At 41.0% G+C, this 23,678-nt stretch overlaps 1 protein-coding gene across 1 annotated transcript; it reads right to left on the bottom strand.

Moving 5' to 3' along the window:
* Window positions 1-3,142: 3,142 nt before the first annotated feature.
* On the bottom strand, window positions 3,143-23,483 carry CCT4 (chaperonin containing TCP1 subunit 4). Its single transcript, NM_001133149.1, is given in 14 exon segments — window positions 3,143-3,716; window positions 4,455-4,568; window positions 7,092-7,326; window positions 7,469-7,599; window positions 8,025-8,135; window positions 8,221-8,317; window positions 11,161-11,300; window positions 11,984-12,116; window positions 12,462-12,583; window positions 13,935-14,077; window positions 15,339-15,447; window positions 18,338-18,427; window positions 19,877-19,929; window positions 23,248-23,483. Coding segments are annotated over 14 exon segments (1,620 nt in total). The 5' UTR covers window positions 23,375-23,483; the 3' UTR covers window positions 3,143-3,701.
* Between the last annotated feature and the right edge of the window lie 195 nt (window positions 23,484-23,678).

Raw genomic sequence — 23,678 nt, 5'->3', positions numbered from 1 at the left:
ACATTTCTGGGAGTGTCTGTGAGGGTGTTTCTGAAGGAGATTTAACATTTGAATTGGTGGACTGAATAAAGCAGATAGCCCTCCCCGGTGCTGGTCAGCATCATCCAATCTGTTGAGAGGCTGAGTAAGAAAAAGGTGGCTGGGTGGGGGCTCAGGCTGGGCATGGTGGCTCATGCCTGTAATCCCAGTATTTTGGGAGGCTGAGGCAGGTGGATCAACTGTGGTCAGGAGTTGAAGACCAGCCTGGGCAACATGGTGACACCCTGTCTCTACTGAAAAACAACAAAAATGAGCCAGATGTGGTGGCACGCACCTGTAATCCCAGCTACTAGGGAGGTCGAAGCACGAGAATCACTTGAACGTGGGAGGTGGAAGTTGCAGTGAGCTGAGATCACACCATTGCACTCCACCTGGGCGACTAGGGCAAAAGTCCATCTCAAAAAAATTAAAAAAAAAAAAAAAGACACTCTAGAGCAAGCTTGTCTAACCCGCGGCCCACAAGCCACATGCAGCCCAGGACAGCTTTGAATGTGACCCAACACAAATTCGTAAATTTTCTTAAAACATTTTATGTAAGTATTATTTTTTTTTAGCTCATCAGCTATTGTTAGTATTAGTGTATTTTACAGTTTGGCCCAAGAGCATTCTTCTTCTTCCAACGTGGCTCAGGGAAGCCAAAAGATTGGACACCCCTGTTCTAGAGATTGTCAGAAAAATCTAATTGGGTGTTGGACATCACAGAATTGCTTTCTTACAATTGTTTTCCTTTTTTTCTTGAGATGGACGTATTAATACAGTACTTCATAACCATTTAACATGGGTAAAACTTACTAGGCTTCCTTTGTGCTAAATTTTTTGGGTGTTGTCTCAATTTTGCATACTGCAATGACTTCTGTTACCTATGTAACAAAAGGTCAATTAACAGCTAAATCTAAGTGGTGGGTAATACAATGTTCATACTACTCTTGAAACCTCCCGAGTAGCTGGGATTACAGGTGCCTGCCACCACGCCTGGCTATTTTTTTTTTCTTTGTACCTTAGTAGAGACGGGGTTTCACCATGTTGACCAGGCTGGTCTCAAACTCCTGACTTTGTGATCTACCCGCCTCGGCCTCCTAAAGTGCTGGGATTACAAGCGTGAACGACCGCGCCCAGCTGGAAGAATTCTCTTTTAAGAATGCTGCTATATAAACTATTTGTATTATTTAGGCATAACCTAAGAACAAAAAGCTTTGTGCTGTTAGGCTGGGCATGGTGGCTCACGCCTGTAATCCTAGCACTTTGGGAAGCCAAGGCAAGGATAGCTTGAGCCCAGGAATTAAACGCCAGCCTGGGTAACACAGCGAGACCTCGTCTCTATAAAAAAAAAATACAAAAATTAGCCAGGCATGGTGGTGTGCGCCTGTAGTCCCAGCTACTAGGGAGGCTGAGGTGGAAGGATTGCTTGAGCCTTGGAAAGTTGAGGCTGTAGTGAGCCATAGTTGTGCCGATGCATTCCAGCCTGGGCGACAGGGCAAGACCCTGTCTCAAAACACATAAAACAAAAACACTTGGCTGGGCATGGTGACTCATGCCTGTAATCTCAGCACTTTGGGAAGCCGAGATGTGTGGATCATGAGGTCAGGAGTTCAAGACCAGCCTGGCCAACATGGTAAAACCCTATCTCTACTAAAAATACAAAAATTAGCCGGGTGTGGTGGCGTGCACCTATAATCTCAGTTACTCGGGAGACTGAGGCAGAACTGCTTTAAACCTGGGAGGCGGAGGTTGTGGTAAGCCAAGATGGTGCCATTGCACTCCAGCCTGGGTGACAGAGCGAGACCCCATCTCAGAAAAACAAACAAAAAAAACTTCCTGCTACCTGGGTGCAGTGGCACAGGCCTGTAGTGCTAGTTACTTGGGAGGCTGTGGCAAACTTGAGCTCAGGAGTTTGAAGTTATAGTGAGCTATGATCTTTGCACCACACTCCTGCTGAAGAAACACGGCAAGGCACTGCCACTGAAAAAAAAAAAACATCTTGTGCTGAGTAACTGACAGATGTTTAAATATGGATTAGGTATTTTGACTTATGATTTTAGGATATACCTGATTCAACTGTTTTATGGCAGCTAGAATTAACATATTTCACACATTCTTATCAAAATGAGGAATAAATTGAAGTACTAAATTCCAGATAATACAGAAATCTTTATCTAAAAATATTAGACGCTTACCAAGTTAGTTAACTATTTCAGTTTCATGATGAACACAAAAGGAGCTTCAGACTGTTTGGCTGAAATCCTTTCTCCACAATGCTAGAGAGGGGCCTAGTTGCTTTCATGAAACTCCTTGTGAAATACTCAAGGAGATGGTAGCTGAAATACCAGATTGTGTAGGCCAAACTTTTGATCGACCTTAAAAGGTCTAGCCTTTACTCAAAGGTATGAAAGCTTTTACAAAAAGAGTGCTTGACTTTAATCCCAGGGCTTTAGAAGACCAAGACAGGACTGTTTAAGGCCAGGAGTTCAAAACTAGCCTGGGCAACATAGTGGGATCCCGTTTCTGCAAAAAAAAAAAAAAAAAAAAAAAAATATATATATATATACACACACATACATATATTTAAAATATATATATTAAATATATACATATATTTAATATATATAATATATACATATATTTAAAATATATATTTAATATATACATATATTTAAAATATATATTTAATATATACATATATTTAAAATATATATTTAATATATACATATATTTAAAATATATATATAAAATATAAATATATATTCATATATAGGGATGGTGGCACATACCTGTAGCTGTAGCTATTCAAAAGAATAAAGCAGGATTCTTTATTCTTAGCTCAAGTCCAGTTCAAGGCTGCAGTGACCTATGATCACGCCACTGCACTCCAGCCTGGGTGATGAGCTTTTCTCTAAAAAAATAAAAATATCACTAGACTTCAATGTGTGCGAAATAAAGAGATTGGAAGGTGGCTAAAGGGAAGAGACTAGTTACAGATTTGACACTCTTCATGGTGAGATGACACTGATGCTTAGATCAGGACAGTGGCAATCAAGATGTTTAAAATCACTGAAATAAGACATTAGTTAAGAATCCCTTTTGTATAAGTAAGATTTGCTACATATATGTATACACTTTTATTTGCAGAAGGAATCCAACACAGCAGTCATTATTACTGGGAAAAGGAATTATGATGATAGGATAAAAGGAGGCTTTCATTTTTCATTTTCTTTCTGTACCATTAACTTATTTTTGTTTTAACTGGGCAGCCTCCCAAGCCAAAGTAGGTTCAGAGAGGTGCCACTTGTATCATTAACCTTTAAGACAGCATATATATTACATGTTGGTAGTTTTTAATGCCAGTGAGCATTCATCAGTAATGAGCATATTGGGCCATCTTTTTCCTCAACATGTAAACTCACTTTTTACGCTTCTTTTATTAGTTTTTCAAAAGTATCAGAAATAACAGAATGTTGGGAGAAGATAAATCGATCTGCCTTTTGAAACCAAATATTTAATATTTTCATTAAATTGTTTCAATACAACTTCAGGCAAATGCCAACTGGAAGACTAAGCCCAGAAATTCAGAGGAAATAATCTTCCAAATAAGGAACACCAAGGTGATCTTCTTCTACTCCAGCCACAATACTGGTGATCATAATGGTGCTAGTCAGTTATCCAGATTATCGAGTGTTTACCTGATAAGAGAAAAAGTTAGATTTCAAAACCTGTAATGACAGAATTTTAAAGCTGGAAAATGTTTAAGGCAATTAATAAAAGGAAAACCTGTATTAAGAACTGCTGTCACCTTGATGACTAGCAAACATTCATCAAGAGTAAAAACTTGGTCAGGCACGGTGGCTCATGCCTGTAATCCCAGCATTTGGGAGGCTGAGGCGGGTGGATCACAAGGTCAGAAGTTCGAGACCAGCCTGACCAATACGGTGAAACCCCGTCTCTACTAAAAATACAAAAATTAGCTGGGTGTGGTGGCACATGCCTGTAATCCCAGCTACTTGGGAGGTGGGAGGCTGAGGCAGGAGAATCGCTTGAACCCAGGAGGCGGAGGTTGCAGTGAGCCAAGATCATGCCACTGCACTCCAGCCTGGGCAACAGAGCAAGACTTCGTCTCAGAAAAAAAAAAAAAAAAAAGTAAAAACTTTTTAAAAAACAATGGCCAGGCGTGGTGGCTCACAACTGTAATCCCAGCTACTCATGAGGCTGAGACAGGAGAACCACTTGAACCCCGGAGGCGGAGATTGCAGTGAGCCGAGATTGTGCTACTGTGCTCCAGCCTGGGCAACAGAGCAAAACTTTGTCTCAAAAAAACCAACCAACCAACCAAGCAAACAAACAAAAAACAACAACAAAAAAACCCTTTAAAAAATATATGCCTTTTTGACTCCTAAGAAAATTTGCAACCTGGAAACACTTACCACATCATCAATTTTCAGAATGCTCCGAACAGTTTCAGTTGCAAGAGTCAGAGCACTGACTGATACCAACAGAGGCTGGACAACCAGTTCCTCCAAAATGTTGGAAATACCACCCTGCAAATCAAATCAGCACAAGTTGCTTTTAGTGTCTGTAATAATACACATCAGCAGCCACGTGGTTACCAGTGTACCTCAAGACCTAAATCTAGTTTTCTTTCTGTCTAGGAAGATTAGAATATGATACTCTACTAAGCTTTTCTCTACACTGTGGGATGTTGTTTCAATTAAAATTTGGAAAAACTGAATTAATGCTGTAGTCATCCAATCCTAACTACAGGCGCCCACCACCATGCCCGGCTAATTTTTTGTATTTTTAGTAGAGACAGGGTTTCACCGTGTTAGCCAGGATGGTCTCGATCTCCTGATCTCTTGATCTGCCCGCCTTGGCCTCCCAAAGTGCTGGGATTACAGGCGTGAGCCACGGCGTCTGGCCACTTATTTTTAAATATTGGCAAAATTAGCAAAATGATCACAGTAGTTAAAAATTATGATATCTTGGCTAGGCGCGGCGGCTCACGCCTGTAATCCCAGCACTTTGGGAGGCCAAGGCGGGCAGATCACGAGGTCAGGAGATCGAGCCCATCCTGGCTAACATGGTGAAATCCTGTCTCTACTAAAAATACAAAGAATTAGCCAGGCATGGTGGCATGCACCTGTAGTCCCAGCTACTCAGAAGGCTGAGGCAGGAGAATCGCTTGAACCCAGGAGGTGGAGAGTGCAGTGAGCCAAGACTGCGCCACTGCACTCCAGCCTGGGTAACAGAGTGAGACTCTGTCTCAAAAAAAAACAAAACAAAATGAAATATTATCTCTTTAATGTTTAAATCATCTCTGAATTTTAATTCTTAATTAGATCAACCCCAGTCTACTCTACAGTCTCATATTTGCCACCTTAAATTCTTCATTGCACCATCCTACTTCCCTTTATCCTGGGATTACTCCTGATGGCCTCTAATAGGCATCCTTGCTTCCAGTCTTCCCTTCTTAAAATATTCCTGTCCCTAGCCTCTTGCTTAAAAAATTCTCATCCTACTTCCCTTTATCCCGGGATTACTCCTGATGGCCTCTAACAGGCATCCTTACTTCCAGTCTTCCCTTCTTAAAATATTCATGTCCTTAGCCTCTTGCTTAAAAAGATCTTTAGGCCCCACACAGTGGCTCACGCCTATAATCCTAGCACTTTGGAAGGCTGAGGCAGGCGAATTGCCTGAGCTCAGGAGTTCAAAACCAGCCGCGGCAACACAGTGAAACACCGTATCTACTAAAAAATACAAAAAAATTAGCCCGGCCTGGTGGCGGGCGCCTGTAGTCCCAGCTACTCAGGAGGCTGAGGCAGAATTGCTTGAACCTGGGAGGAGGAGGTTGCAGTGAGCTGACAGTGCTACTGCACTGCAGCCTGGGCGACAGAGCGAGATTCCGTCTCCAAAGAAAAAATAAACAAACAAAAAACACTTCAGTGGATCCCAACTACGGGAAGGAAAAAAAAAATGGCTAGCTCAATAATCAAGGGCCTCCTCATTCTATTAATAGTTGTTTTTTTTTGTTTTTTTTTTGTTTTTGAGACGGAGTCTCGCCCTGTCGCCCAGGCTGGAGTGCAATGGCGTGATGTTGGCTCACTGCAACCTCCGCCTCCCCAGTTCAAGCGATTCTCCTGCCTCAGCCTCCTGTGTAGCTGGGATTACAGATGCCCGCCACTTCGCCTGGCTAATTTTTTTTTTGTATTTTTAGTAGAGACGGGGTTTTGCCATGTTGGCCAGGCTAGTCTCAAACTCCTGCCCTCAGGTGATCTGCCCATCTCGGCCTCCCAAACAGCTGGGATTACAGGCGTGAGCCACCACGTCCAGCCTATTAATAATAGCTTTTATCTGATCTTTCCAACCTTAAAACCCACTATACCACTTATAATCCCAGCTCTGCACAGGTGAAGAACTGCTTGGTCCTTCTCACCTGTAAAACCACTGCTTACCCATCTGGAATTTCCTCATCCCCTACCAACCAAAAGTGCATCTTCATAAAGCCTTCCCTAAACAGAGAGTTCCACCCTTTGGGGTTCTGTACCATACAGACAATATAATGTTGGACTGTCAGTTCTTTCCCATCATGTGTTTAATTTGTCTCAACAAAACATTAATAAAAAGCGATATTATTATCATATGATTACCTTACACAACTACATTAGCTCATGCTAACTAGGGCAATGATTTTTTATACAGTCTTTAGTATATGCCAAGCATCTATCTAAGAGCTTGTTAACTAGAAATGCATTTAATTCTCACAACAGGCCTATGAGGGAACTATTAATCATCCCTGTTTTTACACCTGAGGAAACTGAGGAACAGACTAAGTAACTTGCTAAAAGCTAGTCAGTAAGTGGCAGATTTAATGAACAAATAATACTTGCCCCTACGGTGTCACCATCTTCCTTCTCACTCAATGGCACAATTAACATGCAGCAGGCCTCATATTTAAATCCAAGATTATGCTTTTCATTACAGAGCTTTCCATTCAACAGATGACTACAAAGCTTTTAATATTTTATATTAATCAATATTTTCTACATTAGAGATTCAATGATTACCTTTCGGACATTAATGCCTGCAGTTTTTTCTCCCTGGGCATGCCGGTTTCTTAGTTCTGTTACTGTAGAAATGGGATTCAGGCCGGCATTTTCAGCTAGTGTAGATGGAATGACCTCCATAGCATCCGCAAAAGCACGAACGCAGTAGGATTCCATACCACTCAGTGTTCGTGAATATTCAGTTAATCGTAAGGCCAACTCTATTTCTGGAGCACCACCTCCTGCAATAAGAGCCCTGAAATTCACAAATATATTTTTAGCTTATTTTATCCAAAAGAAAATTATTTTTAATAATTTGCTATTTATAATCTTTAAAAAATAGAATACAGTAGTTTTAATGTTCAAAATGTTACTTAATAATGTAACACTGACATTACCTCTTCTTCACTAAACAACGAATAACACATAGGGCATCATGAATGGAGCGCTCAGCTTCTTCGATCACCAGTTTGTTAGAACCACGAACAACAATTGTAACTGTTTTTCCAGGGCTGGCACAGCCTGTAATCTTCAGTAAACAAATTCCAAATTAAGTATTTGAAGGGTTATAAAAACCCCACACCCAGGCCGGGCACAGCGGCTCACACCTGTAAACCCAACACTTTGGGAGGATGAGGTGGGTGGATAACGAGGTCAGGAGATCAAGACCATCCTGACTAACACGGTGAAACCCCGTCTTTACTAAAAATACAAAAAATTAGCCGGGTGTGGTGGCGGGCGCCTGTAGTCCCAGCTACTCGGGAGGCTGAGGCAAGAGAATGGCGTGAACCCGGGAGGCGGAGCTTGTAGTGAGCCAAGATGGTGCCACTGCAGTCCAGCCTGGGTGACAGAGCAAGACTCCGTCTCAAAAAAAAAAAAAAAAAAAAAAAAAAAAAAACCCAAAACCCCATATCCAAACCTAAGCAAATAAAAATTTAGGTGTAATACTGTTACCTTGAGCAGTTTTCCAGAACCATTTAAATTGACCTCCTCAGCTAACTCGGCAGAACCCAGCATGTCAGCAGTAAATTGGTCAATATGAGCAACTGGCTTGGTTCCAATTGTCTGGAAAAAAGTCGAATCCACAAATTAAGACAACATTTATCTAATTATCAGACATTTTCCACAAATACAGATGTTAATGTTTTACCTTACAAATAAATTCAATGTCTTCTCTTTCAATATCCTTAATCACCATGATCTTCATTTTGTTCAGAAAGTGTAATGCAAGATCACTAAGAGCATCTCTAAAATACAAAATCAGTGATTATGTCAATGCTAGGTTAAAAGAAAAATTCTGCTCTTCAAATGCCTTTAAGGTTTTAATTACTGTTTCTTAAATGGCCAATCATTATTTCTGAAGAAAAATGCTTTAGTTTACTAAGTTCATAAGGTCAAAATTAAGATTTCCAATTCTATTGGAAATTTTAGTACAATTCCAGTATTAAAATGTACTCTGTCCCCAATGACACTATAAAACACACAAAACAACTAGGTCATTATTTTTTCCCCATTTATTTATTTATTTTTATTTTTTTGAGATGGAATTTTGCTCTTGTTGCCCAGGCTTGGAGTGCAATGGCGCGATCTTGGCTCACTGCAACCTCAACCTCCTGGGTTCAAGCGATTCTCCTGCCTCAGCCTCCCAAGTGGCTGAGACTACACACTCCCGCCACCACACCTGTCTAATTTTTGTATTTTTAGTAGAGACGGGGTTTCACCACGTTGGCCACGCTGGTCTCGAACTCCTGACTTCAGGTGATCCACCCGCCTTGGCCTCCTGAAGTGCTAGGATTACAGGCATGAGCCACTGCACCCGGCCCATTTATTTATTTTTAATAGAGACAGGGTCTCCCTACGTTGCCCAGGCCAGTCTCGAACTCAGGACTCAAGTGATCCTCCCACCTCGGCCCCACAAAGTGCTAGGATTACAGGCATGAGCCACTGTGCCTGACCTCATTTTTCTTAACAAATGAGCACATCTTGGTAAGTGAAACCTTATTAATACTTCATGAATTTAGAAGTATTAATTCAGACTCCACAAATTTACACTTCCCCATGAACTGTGAATAATAACAACTCTGTGATACTAGAAAGGTAGATATTACTACTATCCCTATTATACAGATAAGCAAACTGAGTTTGGGGGGCAATTTACTCAAGGTCAGTAGCTATTATACGATTGGGATTAGAACTAAGTCTTCTAAGTCTTCAAAGACTATATAAAATGAACATCCACAGTACATTCTGGCATATTAATGGAGTAAATGGGAATGCATCTAATTAGGAAAAAATACTGGCCAGGCACGGTGGCTCACGTCTGTAATCCCAGCACTTTGGGAGGCCAAGGTGCGCAGACCACGAGGTCAGGAGTGCAAGACCAGCCTGACCAACATGATAAAACCTCATCTCTACAAATATTAGCCAGGTGTGGTGGCACGTGACTGTAATCCCAACTATTTCAGGAGGCTGAGGAAGGAGAACTGCTTGAACCTGGGAGGCAGAGGTTGCAGTGAGCTGAGACTGCGCCATTGTACTCTAGCCTGGGTGACAGAGTGAGACTGTGTCTCCAAAAAAAAAAAAAAAAGAAGGAAAAAAGTGATGTCAAACCTCAGAGAATTCTTTTCATCTATGGACTATGCAGAGCATTCCCTCAAAAAAGTACCTCTAAATGACAAGGCAAACAATTGCATAGACCTTTAAATAAATTCCACTTTTAACTAGGTTAATTAATTCTGCAACAAACATGGCTTTTAAAAGAACGAGCCTTGATGTTTAGGACCTTGGTCTAAGTAAGATTATATATCCTACATTTAAAAGAGAAGATAGGGCCAGGCGTGACGGCTCATGCCTGTAACCCCAGCATTTTGGGAGGCCGAGGCTGGCGGATCACCTGAGGTTGGGAGTTCGAGACCAGCCTGACTAACAGAGAAACCCCGTCTCTACTAAAAACACAAAATTAGCCGGGTGTGGTGGCACATGCCTGTAATCCCAACTACTTGGGAGGCTGAGGCAGGAGACTTGCTTGAACCCAGGAGGCGGGGGTTGCGGTGAACCGAGATCACACCCTTGCATTCCAGCCTGGGTAACAAGAGCGAAACTCCATTTCAAAAAAAAAAAAAAAAAAAAAAAGGAAGATTACACACTTCTTATCAAAACGTAATAATGCTTTTCCAGCTTGTAACTACAACGAAAAATAATGATACTGCTAAAAAAAAAAAAAAATGCAGATTTCTGGTGGTTTACCCAACTCAAATGTTTCTATAAAAATTGCTATTAGAGGCTGGGTACGGTGGCTCATGCCTGTAATCCCAGCACTTTGGGAGGCTGAGGCGGGTGGATCATGAGGTCAGGAGATCGAGACCATCCTGGCTAACATGGTAAAACCCCGTCTCTACTAAAAAAAAGACAAAAAATTAGCTGGACGTGGTGGCACGTGCCTGTAGTCCCAGCTACTCGGGAGGCTGAGGCAGTAGAATCACTTGTTGAACCCAGGAGGCGGAGGTTGCAGTGAGCCGAGATTGCACCACTGCACTCCAGCCTGGGTGACAGAGTGAGACTCTGTCTCAAAAATAAATAAATAAATAAATAAATAATAATAAAAAAATTGCTATTAGAAGTGTGGTTTAGACTCTAAAAACTGCATGCTTTCTTGGCCCTGTTCCTTAAGGGCTCCACCCTGAAGCCAATAATCTAAGAAACAAGTTTTTTAAAAAGCCAAAACACAACACTCTGGCAGTTAGTTGGCTATTTAAAAAAACCTACTTTTTTTTGTAAAAGAAAATTACACCTTTATTGTTTTAAATTTACAAGTCATATATTTGTTTAAAGTGCTTTTCCTAGACGTCTTAACTGAACTTATACCATTTTTTCCCTTGGTCTGAGCAAATGATGGTACAATATTGAGGCCTAACATTTTATCTGTGCTTTTAAAATAAAAATTCTCCATTTCGTTTCACCTAAGAGTTGTCTGTTAAGAAATACGAACTTAGAGTAAGTGCTTAAATCAAATATTTTATCAGAAAAAATAAACTGCTAGTGGAGATCCAAAATTATCATTAAGGGATGAACAAAATAAATAGCCCCACACCTTAGAATAGACTTCTGTATGAGAAGGACATTACATCCTGTTTTTTTAATTTGCTTCACTAAATTTAAAATATAGGCTCTCTCTTCTCGCAGCACTCGGTCCATCTGGGCATAGTCAGAAACCACTATTTGATTATCCATCTGTTTAGAAAAAGAACATCATAATTTGCATTGTAAGATATTTTAAGTTTAAAAGTAGAATTTTAAGCCAAAATATTATGTACTGTATAAATTCAACCAAAACTATACCAAGTAATAAATTATACAGACATGCATAGAAAACAGTCTGGATAAGATACACACCCCAAACTTGAGTCTTTTACTTTCAACTAAGTACACTGGTATCTTACTTTTTTGCAAGTATTTTTTATAACCAAAAAATATAAAATGGTTACCCTAGTTGTTTTCAAAAGATGGGGTCCCTCTAATCTGTGTGAATTTGTAAAGTAACAGCAACAATGAAAAGATAGGTTCCCACTATGTTGCCCAGGCTGGAGTGGAGTGCAGGGACTATTCACAGATGATGGAACAGCACACTGCAGCCTCAAACTCCTAGGTTCAAGCAATTTTTCTGCTTAAATTTCCCAAGGAGCTGGGACTACAGGCATCGTTGCAATCGGCTAGCTCTCAATTTCAATATCCCAACTGAGGATATAGACTTGTCACTTGTGGCACCAACAATTTCTATTTTTGTCTCAATTCTAGTAAGTCTTTTGAGATCTATGCTTTAAATCACTAGTAGTATTTTCTATTTTTAATAAAGAAATGCCTGAGTTATTAAAAAGTTAAACACAGAGAACCAATTTCATCTCGATTCTACTTACATCTGTTTTGGGAGCAGATAAGCAAAACTGAATAAGCCCAATCTTGGCCTTTTCAACTCTGGTTATGCCAGAATTTGACACTTTTTGGGTGAGAACCAGCCCTTCCACCAACTCACAGTCATCAATTGTCCCACTAAGAATAAAAGAAAACAAAGAGGGGTAGTTAAAAGGGAGTGGACATCTGTACGTTTAATAGATGAACAGATTAAAAGTCATCAGTCCAATAAAATATGATTCAGCCTCACATTTATTATTGCCCCATTCCTGGATCTCTTTGATCCACTGCTGTCTTACTATCATAAGGTAACATAAACAAAATCTCCAGATCCCCATACTAATACAAATTCTCATGAAAACAAAACCAAAAAGAGAAGAGAGAGCTTTGTGACTTTCATCTAGGTGTTTTTAACTTATTTATTTTTGGCAATCTGCTGCTCATTTTCAAATTTTTATTCAAGTTGTAATTAGAGATGCTTACCCAAGCTTCTTAACTATTTTAATATCTCTAAGATCTACACTGGTGGCTGTGGCTGGGTCAATCACTTTCATCACTGCATTTACACTCATTGGAGAAAGCAGACTTGAATACTGAGACACAACCTAGATTTAAAAAAAATAAAAACGTTACCTTCACAGTAGAAAAAGTCCTAATTTTTCAATGACAAAGATACTTAAGAAAGGCTCTTATAATTTTTGCAGTGGGGTGTGGGTACGAAGAGGGAAACACCCACGAGAAGACAGTCCATAAACTGTCTTTTCCATTCAGGTTGTCACCAGGGGCACAAAATAAAAACATGTATGCTTGCTTTTTTCTTTTATTAATATAATAGCCGGGACTATAGAATATCAAAGTTTTACAGGAAATCCAAAAAGCATAAATTTAATTTTACGTGACTATTTCCTATCTAAAATGAATGTGTGATGAGGCATCAATGTTATGTATGTACATTCCTGATGAGGGGTTGATAAAAATTGCTAACATTCATCAATCACTTAACATATGCCAGGCAGTGGTCTTAGAACTTTACATATTAACTCATTCAATCTTCAGATGGAGAAACTAAAGCCAAGAGGTTAAGTCATTTGGCCAAACAGTGTAGTTAAGTGGTGAAGTCAGTACTGAACAAACACAAGCAGTCTAGACTCAATGACTAGTGCCTGTAACCATTACGCTATACTATCTGTATTAGTTCTAGGGACATCCAACAGTATCACTTAGTGTCCCTAACACTATCTAACATTCAAACAAAATGAATGTATGGACTTAATACTGATTTTTAAAAGGAAAAAGGATTAAGGGAAGGAAGGGATAAACTCAGGACATTACAGAAAACAAGTGACATGAGTTCCAAAGAAATTTAAAAGCACAACACCGCTTTAAGTTTGGTAAATAAGAAAAGCAGCATATGTATTAGTTAAGGCATGGACCATGATGGGCAGCCTGTCCTGGGTTCAAATCTCAGCTCTTTCTGTTAGCAGTCCTTGGATAAGTTACTCCTCTAGATCTACTCTCTTCATCTATAAAATGGGGATATGACTACCTGAGGGCCTTGAAGAGGATAATAAATGTAAAAAACTTATCACAATGCCCAACATATTAAATATTCAATAAAAATTAGCTATACTGCCAGAGATCTATGGCAGTCTTTCTGATTTGGTAGAGGAAAAGGTTTATTATAGGCAAATTAAAATATCTACCTTTATCAAAACACTGTTACAATGCATTAAACAGAAAAGTGGAAATGGATATAGTATATATTAAATATTCTAACTCCTTTGTTAGCCTTATGGCTCATTTCCTCTCTTAATCTTAAACCAATTCAATTATACAGATTATAACAGTTACCTAGTCACTCCTGAGACTTAGTATTTATGTACCGTATAGCATCAAGAATCATAGAGTAACACACTTTAAACTAATTTGACAAGTATCCATTAGTGTTTGTCTCACCTTTGAGTTCAGTGAAGTGGTTGCACTATTTAACAAAGTTTCTCTGTCACTCAGTTCCACAGGTCGAGACATATCAGTCAAGATTTCAATGCCCTTTTCCAGGGCCTTCTGAAATGACTCAGAAATGATGGTTGGATGAATCCCTGTAATTTATGAAAGTCTAGTTATTTAATTGTAACAGGTAAACTACACATTTGACATGGCTTAAAAATTTTCTACTCATTAATGTCAAAGCAAGCACAAATTTAACTATTCTTAATTACAAACTTATGCTTCAGTTGTAATACAGTGGCTTGAATAACCTGCTAACTATGGCTAATAATTTACTTCCATCCAACTTAAAATAGATTACATACTTATTAATGCTCTTAAGACTAAAACCAAATTTTACACTCTTTTTTTTTTCTGAGACAGGGTCTCACTCTGTCACCCAGGCTAGAGTGCAGCGGCTTGATCTCAGCTCACTACAGCCTCAACCTCCCAGGCTCAAGCGATCCTCCCACCTCAGCCTCCTGAGTAGCTGGGACTACAGACACATGCCACCACATCTGGCTAATTATTTTGTATTTTTTTTTTTTTAGTGGAGACAGGGTTTTGCCATGTTGCCCAGTCTGGTCTCAACTCCTTGGGCTCAATTGTTCTGCCAGCCTCAGCCTCCCAAAGTGCTGGGATTACAAGTATGAGTCACCGCAGCTGGCCGATACTTTTCAAAATATCACAAATCTACATTATAAGTAGAATAAGTGATTGGAGAGTCACTACTATAATTAAATACCATTTACTAAAGCAAGGACAATCCTGACTCTCTCCCAAATCTTCTTTCTTGTATAAGAGTCCAAGATTAGTAATATTTCTACCACTCATTTCTTTTTTTTTGAGACAGAGTTTGCTCTTGTTGCCCAGGCTAGAGTGCAATGGCATGATCTCGGCTCACTGCAACCTCCATCTCCTGGGTTCAAGTGATTCTCCTGCCTTAGCTGGGATTACACGCACGTGCCACCATGCCCGGCTAATTTTTTGTATTTAGTAGAGACAGCGTTTCACTGTTGGTCCGGCTGATCTTGAACTCCTGACCTCAGGGGATCCACCCACCTCGGCCTCCCAAAGTGCTGGAATTACAGGCGTGAGCCACCACGCCCGGCCTCTACCACTCATTTTTGAACAGCAAAATTCAACTGAGCTCCATTCAAAAAGGAGTCCAGCAAATATCAGAAACCAAAGGAAAATTTCTTCTAATTTCTATTATAAATATAGCAAAATCTAAAACTTTAAAAATTCTTGGTAAAAAGATTAGTTATTCCAAATTAAATCTTAAATCCCGTATTACTCACGAATAACTTGGCTTTTCCCAAAGTTTGTTCTTTTAAACTTCTCTTTATTCAGAATAAAGTACATCCTACTCACCTTTCTGAAGAAGCTTGGTACAAGAATCTAAGAGGGAGCCAGCAATGATGACTACTGATGTGGTGCCATCTCCTGCTTCTATATCTTGAGCCTTAGACAGCTCCACCAGCTAAGTGAACAGAAAATGCCAAGTTGCTCAATGAGAAATGACAGAACCCAGTAACACCTAATTCAAATAATTGCACCAGTGTCACAAGCAGAATTTGAGGGTTCAACATGATTCCTGATTTCTGATTTGCTGTCTACCTTGGGTTTCATTTAAAATTAAAGACTAGTAGATGATCTCCAGTTCAGATTGTGGGTTGTCATCTCCCCCTGCCCTGCTACTCAAAAGTTCTAATCAGAAAGCAAAAACATATCGTAAGTACTCTATAGACTTGGAAGCTAAGAAAAGGGGCATTCTAGATGAGACTAGAGTATCAAACTTTTTTTTTTTTTTTTGAGACAGGGTCTCACTCTGTCACCCACGCTGGAGTATAGCAATGCAATCATGGCTCACTGCAGCCTCCACCTCCTGGGCTCAAGAGATCCTCCTGTCTCAGTCTCCTGAGTAGCTGGGGCTATAGGTGCACACTAACACGTCTGGCTACTTTTTTTAAACAGTTTTGTTTTGTTTTGTTTTGTTTTTTAATAGAGACGGGGCCCCATTATGTTGCCTAGAATGGTCTTGAACTCCTGGGCTCAAAGGATCCTCCTGCTTCAGCCTCCCAAAGTGTTGAGATTACAGGCATGAACCACCATTCCCAGCTTCAGAGTATCAACTTAGAGTCTTTTGCCAAGTTTTATCTGAATAGACCCCTTGTAAGTATAACCTGATTCATTAAAAAGCCATCTGGTGGATGGCACAACATAGGAAGCCTCAGGACTGTCCAAGAAAACAGCAAAACTTCACGTAGCAGTGACGTTTTGTTTTATTTAGCAATGCTTTCTTATTTTATGTTCCAAATAAGATGCTTATTTTCCTATAATAATCATTTTTTTCAACATTTTAATAGCAATATTATATACAGACTTTTGTCACTTCTGGATAACAAAATTTTTTTGTTGTAAAATAGTATGTGATAATTATAAAAAATTTGGAAAATACAGAAAGAAATTAAAATGTGTTAATTGAATATTTTTGAAGCAAAGACCATTAGTATTTGTATATAGTATGTTGGTTTATTTCCCATCATTTTCTATTTTTTAAGTAAGCTCACAGTATATACGTAATTTTATCTTTTTTTCATGTAATGTTTCATTAGTGTTTTTCCTCACGAAAATCTTCATAAACAATTTTTAATGGCTGTATGATTAACAACTGTGGTATACTATTTGTTTAAACATTTTCTTATCATTGGATATTTTGCCTATTCCAGGTTGTTTCTATTATAAATAAATTTGATCAGTATCTTTGTAAAAAAAAATTTTTTTTAAAGCCATCTTTACATAACTCAAAGGGATTTTTTTGATAGAAGTTTCTTTGTTTTTTTTTTGAGACGGAGTCTTACTCTGTCACCCCAAGCTGGAGTGAAGTGGTGCAATCACTGCAGTGAGGTTGGCTCACTGCAACCTCTGCCTCCCCGGTTCAAGCAATTCTCCTTTCTCTGCCTCCCGAGTAGCTGAAATTAAAGGCATGCACCACCACGCCCAGTTGATTTTTGTATTTTTAGTAGAGATGGGGTTTCACGATGTTGGCCAGGCTGGTGTCGAACGCCTGACCTCAGGTGATCCACCCGCCTCAGCCTCCCAAAGTGCTGGGATTACAGGCACGAGCCACTGCGACCAGCCTGATAGAAATTTATTTCTAATGCATTTGTTTTTGCTCATATGACTTGACACCAGGTTTATGTTTTTAATCTCCTTATTCCTCAAGTGTATGCCAAGTTTCCATGGACTAGTATAAGGTAAAAGAAGTAAAATAATTACTGTTTCCAGTAGATTATATTTTTAGACAATGAATTTTCTTCTGTGGACATGTGAACTGTTATGCACCATACCCTAATAAGAACACAATAATCATATGAAAGGAAAAACATTCATTTCCGTGGACAAGTATAAGGTGACTTGTGTTTCTTTCTTTTTTTGAGACAGGGTCTTGCTTTTTGTCACCTAGGCTAGAGTGCAGTGGCACAATCACAGCTCACTACAACCTCTGCCCCTGGACTCAAGCAATTCTCCCACCTCAGCCTCCTGAGTAGCTGATACCACAGGGGCGCACCACCACACCCAGCTATTATTTTTTGTATTTTCAGTAGAGACAAGGTCTTGCCATGTTGGCCAAGCTGGTCTCAAACTCCTGAGCTCAAGCAGTCCTCCCACCTTGGCCTCCCAAAGTGCCGGGATTACAGATGTGAGCCACTGTGCCCAGCTGTTCTTTTTTTTTCTGGGGTTTCATTCTGTCATCCAGAATGGAGTGTAGTGGTGTGATTATAGCTCACTGCAGCCACAAACTCTTGGGCTCAAATAATCCTCCCATGTCAGCCTATGAAGCGGCTGGGACTAAAGGCATGCACCACCATGCCTGGCTTGATTTGTGTTTTATTATCACCTCACACCAAAAAGCACAATGTTAGGCACACAATGTATCCTAAAAATATGCCTGTTCAGCACGAAAAGTGTTCATTGTACTTAAATATCATGTGATCAAATAAATTTGACTGTTTACCAAGTATCAAATACACTTAAAAAAGAAGACTCATCTGGCCAGGCACGGTAGCTCATGCCTGTAATCCCAGCACTTTGGGAGGCCAAGGCAGGTGGATCACAAGGTCAGGAGTTTGAGAACAGCCTTACCAACACAGTGAAACCCGTCTCTACTGAAAATACAAAAATTAGCCAGGCGTGGTGGCGCACGCCTGTAATCCCAGCTACTCGGGAGGCTGCAGCAGGAGAATTGCTTGAATCTGGGAGGCAGAGGTTGCAGTGAGCTGAGATTGTGCCACGGCACTCTAGCCTGGATGACAGAGCAAGACTCTGTCTGAAAGAAAAAAAAAAAACTCACCTAAAATTGTACTTACCATTCTGGCTGCTGGATGTAATACTTGCATTTGTTTCAGAATGGTAGCACCATCATTTGTAATGGTTACATCACCTTTTCCATCTTGAATCTAGAAAAAAATTTTTAAAGTTATATTTCAATGTCACACCTTAATAGTTTTATTAAACTTTTACATTTCAAAATAGAGAAGTTAATTTGTTTGCAAAGTACTTAATTTTAAATTCTCTTCCCTTACATTAGCATAATAATTTAAGAATACGCAATAACAGTCCAACTTTACAAAGGAAAAAGTGGCTTTGTTGCAGGGTAATCTAAAAGTGAAGAAATGTAGACACACACACACACACACACAAAAGGAAAAAACATTATAAAGAAGCACTTGCTATCTTTAATAATTTCTTATAATCAGAAACATGATTTCCATCATGGATGCCCCTAAAGGAGTACCATGCCATGCGGCGAACACAATTCTTACAGTCAACACAGTAACTTTTTTCCTTTTTTGTCCTACAAAAAGGACAATGGCATTTTTGGGAAGGATAGATTTTCGAATATCCAGAGAGGAGAATAATCTGTAATATCATCCAGATGATCGTCCATATTGTTTTATCTTGCAGAGACCCACATTAGGATACAAAGTTACATCCATAAGGAACACTAAACTGAAGTCCCAACACCTGGATTTATAATACTTTCCACTTAACTACATAATAGACATCTATATTTGGGTGTGCATTCTCATTGTTTAAAAAGCATTAAACAAAATATGAATTATAGTTTAGTCCTGTTGACTCCAAAGTAATCTCTCCTTCCTCTAAATTCCAGGTACCCAACACTTTTTACTTTTTTTTTGGTTTGAGATGGAGTCTCGCTCCGTTGCCCAGGCTAGAGGGCAGCTGTGCGATCTCGGCTCACTGCAACCTCTGCCTCCTGGGTTCAAGTGATTCTCCTGCCTCAGCCTCCCACCTCCCGAGTAACTGGGATTACAGGTGCCCGCCACCATGCCCAGCTAATTTTTGTATTTTTAGTAGAGACAGGGTTTCACCATATTGGCCAGGCTGGTCTTGAACTCTTGACCTTGTGATCCACCCGCCTCGGCCTCCCAAAGTGTTGGGATTACAGGTGTGATCCACTGTGCCCCACCCACTTTCTACTATTTTTATTTATTTATTTATTTTTTGAGATGGAGTTTTGCTTTTATTGCCCAGGCTAGAGTGCAATGGCACAATCTCAGCTCACTGCAACCTCTGCCTCCCAGGTTCAAGCAATTCTCCTGCCACAGCCTCTCCAGGAGCTAGGATTACAGGCATGAGCTACCATGCCTGGCTAATTTTGTATTTTTAGTAGACATAGGGTTTCTCCATGTTGGTCAGGATGGTCTCCAACTCCTGACCTCAGGTGATCCTCCCCTCAGCCTCCCAAAGTGCTGGGATTATAGGTGTGAGCCACTACGCCCAGCCCCACTTTTTACTTTTTAAACAGCACATCTAACCCTCCATCAAGATCTTGTAGTGTGAACAGCAGTGCTCAATTAGTATTCAATGACTCAACTCTTTACCATTTTATCCATTCCTTTTGGTCCAAGGCTTGTTCTAATAGCATCAGCAACCGCTGCAGATGGGGGAAAAAAAAAAAAAAAAAAGAAAACAAATTAGAACTTTTTTTTTTAAGAGACAGGGTCTTACTATATTGCCCAGGATGGCCTCAAACTCCTGGGCTCAAGCAACCCTCCCACCTCAGCCTCCCAGAATAGCTGGGAGTATGGGAAATCAAGACTCCTTAAAGAATAGAGTTTTTTTTCCTCTCAAATGATCATTGTGTTCTTATAGGATATGGTGCATAACAAATCACCATGTCCACAGAAGAAAATTCATTGTCTAAAAATAATCTATTGGAAACAGAGTAATTATTTTTCTTTTAAATGTATGATGCTCCACCTTTTTGTTAGTCAACGTACACATTATTATTATTATTTTTTTTGAGACATGGTCTCACTGTCTCAAGGCTAGAGTGCAGTGAGGCAATCTCGACTCACTGCAACCTCCGCCTCCTGAGTTCAAGTGATTCTTCTGCCTCAGCCTCTCGAGTAGCTGGGACTACAGGCACATGCCACCACACCCAGCTAATTTTTTTGTATTTTTAGTAGAGACGGGTTTCACCATGTCGGCCAGGATGGTCTCAATCTCTTGGCCTCAAGATCTGCCTGCCTCGGCCTCCCAAAATGCTGGGATTACAGATGTGAGCCACCGCACCTGGCCTAGTATTTGTAATCAGCTTATGGCAGAATACATTTTGAGGATTCATCTCATCTTCCTTCAGATGTCAAAATGGTACAATCTAGTTAGGAGCTCTGAGAATTGCTATTTCCTCCATTCCTTAAAACAGGACAAGCAGCAACAGAACTGTCTAGATCTAAAATACTGATGGAGGAGTATCCTTTTCCCAAAATGATTAGGACCAGAAGTGTTTTGAATTTTGGAGTATTTCAAAATAGGAATGCTCAATTTACAGATAATTCACTTATTTGTTTACTCTGTCTAGTATGTAATCTCTGAGAGCAAAGACTTTTGTTCACTAATGTGAACATGGTATATAGGTGGCCCGCCAACACCGCCAAAAGGGCAAACCACAATGGAAATGCTACAGAGCAAGATACTCTTCTAAAAAAATCCAACAAGGCCGGGCGTGATGGCTCACACTTGTAATACCAGCACTTTGGGAGGCTGAGGCGGACAGACCACCTAAGGTCAGGAGTTCGAGACCAGCCTGGACAACATGGCGAAACCCCGCCTCTACTAACAATACAAAAATGAGCCGGGTGTGGCGGTGCGCATCTGTAGTCCCAGCTAGCTACTCGGGAGGCTGAGGCAGGAGAATCGCTTGAACCCAGGAGGCAGAGGTTGCAATGAGCGGGATCACACCACTGCACTCCAGCCTGGGGGACAGAGCAAGACAGACACCATCTCAACAAACCAACCAACCTAACAAACCAAACAAAAACCAAAACTCTCAAATCATAGCTTTTGGTCATCATCAGTATGTTATAAAACATCTCTGGGGCTGGGTGCGGTGGCTCACGCCTGTAATCCCAGCACTTTGCGAAGCCAAGGCAGGCCATCACTTGAGGCCAGGAGTTCAAGATATAACGGGTCATCTTCACAGATAACTTAGGTGGCCTTTCCTTCCCATATGCACACCCTCCTCTGTTGTTTCAGTTCTCTGTCCGCTTTTGTTTCAAAGGTTGCTAAATTTCCCACTTCCTATTTTGTTTGTTGAACATCAACCATATTATAAACTCTCTTGGCCCCCAAATTTATCTTTCTTTTTTTTTTTTTGAGACGGAGTTTCGCTCGTCGCCCTGGCCGAAGTGCAAAGGCGCGACGTCAGTTCATGGCACCTCCGCCTCCCAGGTTCAAGCGATTTGCCTGCCTCAGCCTCCCGAGTAGCTGGGACTACAGGCGTACGCCAACACACCCGGCTAATTTTGTATTTTTAGTAGAGACGGGGTTTCTCCATGTTGGTCAGGCTGGTCTTGAACTCCTGACCTCATGTGATCCGCACGCCTCAGCCTCCCAAAGTGCTGGGATTACAGACGTGAGCCACCCTGCCCGACCCAAAATTTATCTTTCAACATTCTGTTCCTAATCTAATAAATGTAAGCTTCAACTATGGTCCCTAGACAATTATCCTACAAACCTTCATTTCCAGGTGTATTATCTCCTGAACTTCCAAATGACTCCTAAATCTGGCCATTCTGACCTTTCCAACTCATTAGGCCCAAGTTAGAAACTATTACTTTTTCTTACATCCAGCGTTACCTATCTTAGCGCCATCACATTCCCAGTTACTTGGGCTGATGACTGCAAATACATGTAAGGTGTACTTTATATACATGGGTCTTTATATGTTTTCTCACTGAATCCTCACAGCAAGCCTACACGATGGCTAAAAAGAAATGATCCGATAGCTGGGGGACATTAAGCCAAATACTTTCCAGGACACCAGGCCTTTAACATCTGCCCCAACCTAGCTTTCTAATCTCACCTCTTCTGTAAACATACTATTCTCCAACCCAAAAGAACTACTATACTCAATATACACTCGGGCAAGATCTCTAAACCTCTGTCCTGACTTTTCCTTCCAGATTTTTCTATCTCAACTCCATTTCTCTTAATCTTAACTCTAAAAAGCAAACATTTTCCTCCTCAATTTTATAAGTAAATCTTTGGCACAGAGGTTACAGGTCACTAAGACATGAAGTAACGGAAGCAGAGAATGAAACTCTGGTCTTCCTGATTTCCAACGTGTGCCACATTCTTCTACAAAAAACCCAAATAATTGTTTCCTGATTTGCCTATGTTTCACTGCACATGCGGAGACGACATCAATGTAACTTTTCCGCAACTATTTCAAACACGACACGTAAGTCGGTTCCTACATCCATCCCAGTACAATGAGCCCCGCCCCAATTTAGACTCGGAGAGTTCACCCAATTCGTCTCAACAGTTGTGCCAAGTGAAGTTTATTTAATAGTTCTTTAAATAAGAATAAGAAAGCTGAAAGATACTGTGCATTCTACCAGTTCCAATAAGCGACAGCCCTCAAGCGTCAGATCCCTAGTGAAGACTGCATGCAATCCTCGGCATTTTGAACTGCTTTCGGCTCCAATATGAATGATGCACTGTGCAGGATGAAAAACTATGGGAGACTAAGATGCAAAATGTGGCAAGTCCAAAGGCCTCCACACTCCGGGTTGGCGATCATCGGCAGAAAAACAGAAATAAGGATACCTCCACTGGGCTGCTTCTACAGGGAGGACAAGAGGGGATCACCCGAAGGAATGGGAAATGGGCCAAACCCTCTCAAGCCCACGGTGAGAGCGCAGAGCACAACCCCGCGGCGCCGCGGGTCAGGCCCTGAGAGTGATACCTTTGGCGGCGGAAATGTTGCTGAAGCGGATCTGGGCTGGCTTGTCGCGATCCTGATAGGCGCCTTTCCCGCGGCCGCCGGCAGCCCCAGCAGTCGCCCCGCTCCGGGGTGCCACATTCTCGGGCATGGCAAACTCCGCTGTGTCTGGGTTGGCTCGGAAAGAACGGATGGACCCGGATTCTGGCCGGCCGCAGTGTAATAACGGTAAGCCCTCACTGCCTTCACGAACCTTCCAGAAAGCGGCGCTGGCGTCGGGAGGAGGCGGAGGCGGAGAAGGGGGCCTTCCTTTCCGCGCGGCGCTGGCGTGACGTAGGAGGCTGTCCGCTGCGCGCCGGGTGAGGTGGATGCGTGCGGGGAGCTCCGGGCTGGTGAGGTTGTACGTACGGGGCGCTGTGGGTGAAGAGCGCCGGGGGAGCCTTTACGCGGGGCAG

Source organism: Pongo abelii, chromosome 12 (genome assembly GCF_028885655.2).
Source record: "Pongo abelii isolate AG06213 chromosome 12, NHGRI_mPonAbe1-v2.0_pri, whole genome shotgun sequence".
NCBI classification, from domain to species: Eukaryota; Metazoa; Chordata; class Mammalia; order Primates; family Hominidae; genus Pongo; species Pongo abelii.
The sequence above is the reverse complement of the archived record's forward strand: the minus strand, read 5'-3'. Positions and strand labels throughout refer to the sequence as shown.